Source organism: Urocampus carinirostris, chromosome 16, assembly GCF_059441175.1.
Source record: "Urocampus carinirostris isolate Australia breed hairy pipefish chromosome 16, RoL_Ucar_1.0, whole genome shotgun sequence".
NCBI classification, from domain to species: Eukaryota; Metazoa; Chordata; class Actinopteri; order Syngnathiformes; family Syngnathidae; genus Urocampus; species Urocampus carinirostris.
Window position 1 is genome coordinate 341,318 of NC_142364.1, and position 8,267 is coordinate 349,584.

Sequence of the window (8,267 nt, forward strand, 5' to 3'; positions counted from 1 at the left end):
CATCTACATTTCCCTCTAATTCAGCTCCTGCCCTGTCATTAACAATGCAATTCGGTGCATCTCTCTGCTCCAAGACTCCAGAGAACAGCGCACTCATAAAATAGTTGAAGTAGGTGCTGTGGTCAGTCGTTAAAAATGTGATCTTCAAAACTTGTTATAATAATCTCAGTGTTGATAAAAAACTGCACCATAAAAAGTGACCCCCCCCCCAAAAAAAAAAAAAAAAAAAAAAAAACACACAAATCAGTACAGATTTGTTATTTTGTGACCGGATGTTGATCGGTTGACGCTCCGCCCACTTTCTTTAACCACTCGGGTCGCTCTGAGGTTTTGTAGGCCTATGTTGGGTTCCGTTGTGTTAAAAGCCATTTTTTTACTTAAAACAAAATAATCACAAGCTTCAAAAGTGGCAAAAATGTATGCAAGAGATAAAGGAGGGCTCAAAGAGGAGTATTGGGGAGAGCAAGAAGAGAACCAGCGAGAATATCCAACACCGGACGATGTTAGCAAGCAACTTCGAGTTGTGTTGAACAGAACAGGTCTGTCATTTTTGTGACTCGTCCATTTTTGCCAGTGTTGAAATACATTTCCTTGAGCTGAATTTCTTTCATAATGGCGTTTTTGATCACTAAGATTTAGCGCATATCGCAGCATAGCAGGGATAAGTCGCGGCCGCCTGACGTCATTTCCGCCTTTACGGCAGAATGCCGCCGACAACTTCCGCTACAATTCAATGTAACCATGGAAATATTAAAAATGTTTTTAGATTTAAAAATTATTATTGTAATGATATTTTATTTGAAGTACACAATTCTTAATAACAACACTGTATTTTAAGCTTAAATAGTATTGTATTGTGGGAATGTGGATTACTTCAAATTGTCGTTTAATACATGTATTGCGTTCCGGAACTCTTGGGCTTCCAAAATGTACGCAAATAAGCAGTGTGTTTTTTGTAAATATTTTTGCCTATTTATCCTGACAGTCTTTTATATTTTTTATCTTTAAATGTGGGGTACATTGTTTGAATTGTCCTTCAAAAATTAAAAGGAGAATCATTTCTCGATTAAGTATGTCTTAACAATGCCCAATTGAGTTTAAAGAGCCTTTATAAGTTATTTTATTCCGTGTTCCTCCCTTAAAAGAGCTTATTAACCAATCAATTATTGAACAAAACTGGGTAGGAAGACAGGAAGGGTGCAAGCAATCTTCATGGCTTCGCAATTTTAATTGATATCCTACAGTTATTTTGATTAAGTGAGACTTCATTTTAAAGATGATTATATTCATTTAATAATAATAGTCAACAAGACACTGACAGGACCAATTAGATCCTGGCAGCCCGATGGAGACGTTCAATGGTATGGGAAACACAATAGAGAGTTTATATATATATATATATATATATATATATATATATATATATATATATATATATATATATATATATATATAACCTGTGAATTATCATTTACTTTTTTATATTACTGCTGCTCAATTTTATTGCAGTTATTTTTATTGCACTATTGTTAAAATACACTATTCTTTTTATTTATATTATTGTTATACTGTTCGCCAGTTTTTCTCAGCCCTACGTTGTGATTATTATTATTATTATTTTGCCATTTTACACTGACAGTCTTTCATTTCCTTTCCCTTCAAAGTCTTTATTACATGTTTTATCCTGGAGTGCCATGACTAATTTGCATGCATACTATGTTTCACAACCTTGTTATCATTGGTAATAAAGTCTATTTTATTCTATACCTTAGGCCTGTCCTTAAGCACTACCTTGTAATTATTTTTGCCTGATAATCCTGACATTATTTTTAATTTTATCTTTTAAGTCTCTATTACAAGTTTATCCTGGAGTGCCACGTCTAATCTCTTTGTAAATAATGTTTAATAGATAGATGTCTAGATAGATATATAGATGTCTAGATAGATAGAAAGATAGATGGACAGATATATGTCTAGGTAGATGTCTAAATAGATAGATGTATAGATAGATAGATAGATGTCTAGATAGATAGATAGATAGATAGATACTTTATTCAGCCCTGTAGGGAAATTCACACTTCCAGCAGTATCCTTGTGTTGAAAAATAAAATAATAAAATAAACATATAGAATACAAAAATACCCAATATAATGTTTTGCTATAGAGTATTTAAATAGTGCTACGGAAAGTACACACTGTCATAAAAATAGGGTAATATGCAAATGTGGGGGTGTGGTTTAATGTGGGCTTTTACTCCCCCGGGTGGAGTTAAAGAGCCTCATGGCATGAGGAAGAAATGATCTCCTCAGTCTTTCCGTGGAACAAGACTGTGACTACGTTGTTACGATAAAGACAATTTTAATATTATTATAAAAATTGGGCACACAGACAATATTCTAAACAAAAAGAAATGTACGTATGTTCTTCAACAGAAGGAAAAGTTAAGTAAAATCCAGAAAAATGGTTAAAGACCACTGTCAGCAAAGCGAATTTGTGGAACGATCTTGGCGATAATTTAAAAGTTCAAACATTTGTTTAAAAGACAAGTTATTAAAGTCAAGCCAAGTCATGTTTGTATAGCCCTTAATCACAAAGAGTCTCAAAGAGCTGCACAAACCACAGACTATTATGACACCATCCCCTGATCTAAAACCTACATGAAGGAAAATAATACACAGATATTGTCAACATCAAATATAGGTTATTCATATGCTATAGAATATAAATGTGTTTTAAGCTTAGATTAAAACATTTCCACTGAGGTTGCAGATCGAATCTCAGGGAGGAGAGCATTCCACAGCACCGGGGCCCGAATGGAGAATGCTCTCCAACCGGCGGATTTCTTCTTGGCTCTTGGGATCATGAGTAGACCAGCGTTTTCAGAGCGAAGGCTCCGGACCGAAACATAGGGGGAAATTAAATCTGAAAGATATGAGGCAGCAAGTCCATGCATGATTTTGTATACTATTGTCAGTAGAAGATCATTGGTTACCTTAATCAGTGCTGTCTCAGTAGAGTGGTTAGGGTTAGAAAATATGTTGATTGAAATTTAAGTTATTGTATTGATAATTGGCTTGAAAATATTTATTTAATTCTACAAAACCATATGTGTCTCATGTCCTGCAGAAGTCAATGAAGAGTATCTTCTTCAGTGGCAACAGCAGCCAAAGTTGCCTGGCGTTAAAAAGGAGCAGGAGGATTTGGAGCCTTTTCACATCAAAGAGGAGGAGAATGATTTGGTGATTGTTCACGTGAAAGTGGAGGAGGAAGAAGAAGATATCAAGCCTTTTCACGTGAAAGAGGAGGAACATTTCACAGAGTTGCCCATAACAGGTCATCGTGAAGAGAGCTTGGAGGAGCCTCGAAGTAGCATCTCCAATCAACACGTGACATCAGATAAAGACTTAAAGAGGCACGCAAGCACCCACACCTTCGAAAATGTATTTTCTTGCTCAATTTGTGATCAAAAATTTACCCAGAGCTGTAGCTTAAAAAAACACAAGAGAATCCACACTGGTGAGAAGCCATTCGCCTGCTCAGTTTGTGGTAAGAAATTTACCGAGGGTGGAAACTTAGTAAAACACAAAAGAACCCACACTGGGGAAAAACCTTTTACCTGCTCAACTTGCGGGAAAAGATTTACTCAGAGTGACGGCTTAAAAATGCACACGAGAACTCACACTGGTGAGAAGCGTTTTGCCTGCTCAGTTTGTGGTAAAAAATTCGCAGAGAGAGGGAGCTTAAAAAAACACACGACAACCCACACTGGTGAGAAGCCTTTTGCCTGCACAGTTTGTGGTCGAAAATTCAAGCAGAGCAGGAGCTTAAAGAGTCACACGAGAAGCCACACTGGTGAAAAACCTTTCACCTGCTTAATTTGTGGGAAAACTTTTACTTGGATCGACAGTTTCAAAAACCACACAAGAACCCACACCGGTGAGAATTTATTCGCCTGCTCGATTTGTGGTCAAAAATTTACCCAGAGCGCAAGCTTAAAAAACCACACACGAACCCACACAGGTGAGAAGCCATTTACCTGCTCAGTTTGTGGTAAAACCTTCGCAGAGAACGGGAGCTTAACGAGACACAAAAGAACCCACACTGGAGAGAAGCCTTTTTCCTGCTCGTATTGTGGTAAAAGATTCACTTTGAGTGGGAGCTTAAAAAGTCACATCAGGACCCACACTGGTGAGAGGCCTTTTTCTTGCTCAGTTTGCAGTCAAAAATTCACAACGTGCGGGAACCTAAAGAACCATATGACGACCCACACTGGTGAGAAGCCTTTTGCCTGCTTAGTTTGCGGTCAAAAATTCAGCAAGAAAGGAAACTTAAAAAAACACGCTAGAACCCACACTGACAAAAAACACGTTCCCTGCTTAGTTTGCGGTCAAAGATTCTCAACTCAGGTGAAAGCTAAAGGTCACAAGTGTCCTGATGGGAATAGCAATGGTCACTCTGCTTAATATTAGGTCATATTTTGCATTTACCTTTAAGAAATATCGTGCTACGTCAAAACTTTACCAAACGTTTTTCAATAAATGTGGTTTTGGAAATGTTACGTTCACATGTTAGGGCAAGGGTCGGGAACCTATGGCTCACGGGCTTGGTAAGGCTTTTTTCCTAGACACATATGGCTTGGAGATAAAATCATACTCACTCAATTTTCATCTTAAAGGATCTTATACATTTGACTATTAAGGATTTTATACGATTGACTACAAGTCACATGTATTCGGTTTAATATAATAAAGATAGTTACCGACTGTGCTTTAATTCAATGTATAGTAAAAGGTCAGGGCAGGCTGTGTGAAATGATGTTTTGTCCAGGACACTTCTGATAACAGGACGCCTGGGTGTGCGAGAGGGCACAAAACAATTGCCCATGGGAGGAGCCGACACGCCATCATGCGGGGAGAAGATAACCAATGAGAGAAAGCTAAAGTTAGATGCAGATGACACATAGCCAAAATGGGAATAGTAGGATGTCATTGCTTTGTTTGTTGAAATGGATAAATGATCCCGGGCAACTTAGATGGGGGCCGTCTCCTGTTTACAATTAGATCTACTGTTCGGAATAATAAACATCCGCCCCCGTGTGGAATTGCCGGCTCCTGGTCATTTTCTCTCAAGAAACGAGCGCGCATAATTGTTGGACGAATGTAGGTCGTGTTTGGTTAATGGAGTCAGATAACTAATTCGAACAATTTGGTAAACGCTACATTTTGATAGTTAAATCCTAACAATCTGTAGTGATACTATATTGTTAAACGGTGAGTCAACTCTAGTTCGGTCCTGTATATAAAGACCATACTCCCAACTGCAGTTTATAGCGTCACACTAACAGACCGGGATTTTGGTTGTACGTTGCTATGGAAGTTCATTAAACAATTTAGGTTCACTGGTGAGATACTTCATGATGAAAAAGGGAACACCCAGAAACCTCAGCCAAGCATACAGAGCAACTTGATTGGGTGAGTGGTAGGGGTGGGCGGAGTTTTACACACAGCACACTTCTCTCTACGCAGGGCCATCCGAACCGATGGTAAATACATCTGTATCCTCGTTTGCTGTATTCTGTGACATTTTTACAAAAAAACTCTGCTCCCACATCATTTATGAAAAACATGAAGGTCAAAATGAACCTTAACGATCCTAAGTAATTACTGGAGGGAGACAAGTTTAAATTGGTATACGTGTTGATACGGGACACAGGCTTTGGTATTATTCTTTCATAAATTTGATCAAATCAGTGAAATAAAATGTGGTGAAAAATTAGATTTTATCTGGAGAGCAGGTTTGGCTGTTTTGCGGAAATGTGTCTAAAAAATTTCGGTAAGGCTCTCTTAAAAAAAAAAAAAAAAATCAAATTATTTTCTATTATGGCTCTTTGGGTCCAAAATGTTCCCGACCCTCGAGCTATGGTGTTATTGGATGTCTCTATTTCATGAAATGGTGATAATATAAAATAATGAAGGTTGTGACTTCGATATGAATGCGATATGTTCAAATATTGACTTTTCTGAAGTACTTTCTGAATGTTTCTTGTGGACACGTTTTTGTACAGTCGTGTATTTGCCACCTTGACGTTCCAGTTTGATTCTTGTTCATAAACAGATTATATAAGACAGATTCAACGGAAATTTCAACAAAAATGTTTGTAGTATACTAATAAATGGCTTTTCCATGATAAGTTTGTTGTCAAAATCATTCAACCCCATTGTATGTATAACTTAAATGCTTAACATGTTTATGCAACTGGTTGAAAAACACTGACTTAAGGGCTTGCTACACTAGGTGTCAACACTTCATACTCAATGCTTAATGTAAACAGGCTAAATATAAACAAAACACTCAGCCACTGAGAACCCCACTGCCTCCCAGTGTAGTGAAAGTGTAATTACACTTCTTTCTGGGGAAAAACAAGTTTCCTAGACTAAAACACGCCAGCACCCCCTAGAGGCCCAGCCCATACTGTTTGAAAACCATTGGATTAAATCAACCAGAAGAGTTGTAGTCCAAAACATGGAGAGATAGATAGATAGATAGATAGATAGATAGATAGATAGATAGATAGATAGATAGATAGATAGATAGATAGATAGATGTATAGATAGATAGATAGATAGATAGATAGATAGATAGATAGTTGGATGTCCTGATAGATGTCTAGATAGATAGATAGATAGATAGATAGATAGATGTTTGGATAGATGTGTAGATAGATAGATAGATGTCTAGATAGATAGATGGATGTCTAAAATGTCTAGATAGATAGATGTCTAGATAGATAGATGGATGTCTAGATAGATATCTAGATAGATAGATACATGTCTAGATAGATGGATAGATAGATAGATAAATGTCTAGATAGATGTCTAGATAGATAGATGGATGTCTAGATAGATAGATAGACAGATATAGAGATATAGATAGATATCTAGATAGATGGATAGAAGTGAAAGGAATAGATAGATAGATATAGATAGAGAGCTATAGATATAGATAGATAGATAGATAGATAGTTGGATGTCCTGATAGATGTCTAGATAGATAGATAGATAGATGTTTGGATAGATGTGTAGATAGATAGATAGATGTCTAGATAGATAGATGGATGTCTAAAATGTCTAGATAGATAGATGTCTAGATAGATAGATGGATGTCTAGATAGATATCTAGATAGATAGATAGAGAGCTATAGATATAGAGAGATAGATAGATAGATAGATAGATAGATAGATAGATAGATAGATAGATAGATAGATAGATAGATAGATAGATTAGATGTCTAGATAGAATACTAGATAGATAGATCGATAGATAGATAGATACATGTCTAGATAGATGTCTAGATAGATAGATAGATAGATAGATAGATGGATAGAAAAATGTCTAAATAGATGTCTAGCTGGATAGATGTGTAGACAGATGTCTAGATAGATAGATAGATAGATGGATAGAAAAATGTCTAAATAGATGTCTAGCTGGATAGATGTGTAGACAGATGTCTAGATAGATAGATAGATGCTAGATAGATAGATGGATGTCTAGATAGATAGATAGACAGATATAGAGATATAGATAGATGTCTAGAGTCTAGATAGATGGATAGAAGTGAAAGGAATAGATAGATACATATAGATAGAGAGCTATAGATAGATAGATAGATAGATAGATAGATAGATAGATAGATAGATGTCTAGATAGATAGATGTGTAGATAGATGGATAGATGTCTAGATGGATAGATAGATGGATGTCTAGATAGAATACTAGATAGATAGATCGATAGATAGATAGATGTCTAGATAGATAGATAAATGTCTAGATACATGTCTAGATGGATATATAGATGTCTAGATAGATAGATATATAGATAGATAGTTTATTCATCCCCATAGGGAAATTCACACTTCCAGCAGTATACTTGTGTTAAAATAATAGAATAAAAGAAATAGAATACAAAAATACCCAATATAACGTGTTGATATAGAGTATTTCAATAGTGCTAGGGAAAATACACACTGTCATAAAAATAGGGTAATATGCAAATGTGGGGGTGGGGTTTCATGCGGGTTTTTACTCATATTATTTTTTTTATTTGTTTCTTTTCTGTTCTTCTGTCTTTTCTTGTGTTTATTTTCTTTCACTTTTATGTGATTTAATTTTTGAATTGAATTTTACGATAGAAAAACAATTTCTGATTTTTTTTGCCCGCGCCCTATAAAAACTCTTGGGAAGTCAAGATGATCTCACTCTCCAACTTCT

The 8,267-nt window shown here is 36.0% G+C and overlaps 1 protein-coding gene across 1 annotated transcript; it reads left to right on the forward strand.

The window, feature by feature from the left end:
• Nucleotides 1–318: 318 nt before the first annotated feature.
• Nucleotides 319–6,184, forward strand: LOC148349917 (uncharacterized). The gene is made up of 2 exons (XM_088355477.1): nt 319–539; nt 3,127–6,184. The coding sequence occupies exons 1-2, from the start codon at nt 416–418 to the stop codon at nt 4,461–4,463; spliced, it is 1,461 nt and encodes a 486-aa protein (XP_088211603.1). The 5' UTR covers nt 319–415; the 3' UTR covers nt 4,464–6,184.
• The last annotated feature ends 2,083 nt before the right edge of the window (nt 6,185–8,267 follow it).

Excerpts from the sequence above, each read along its gene's own strand:
- LOC148349917 (XM_088355477.1), top strand. The coding sequence starts at position 416 with ATGTATGCAAGAGATAAAGGAGGGCTCAAAGAGGAGTATTGGGGAGAG. Across the intron at positions 540-3,126 it reads AGTTGTGTTGAACAGAACAG|AAGTCAATGAAGAGTATCTT; the intron begins GTCTGTCATTTT and ends CATGTCCTGCAG.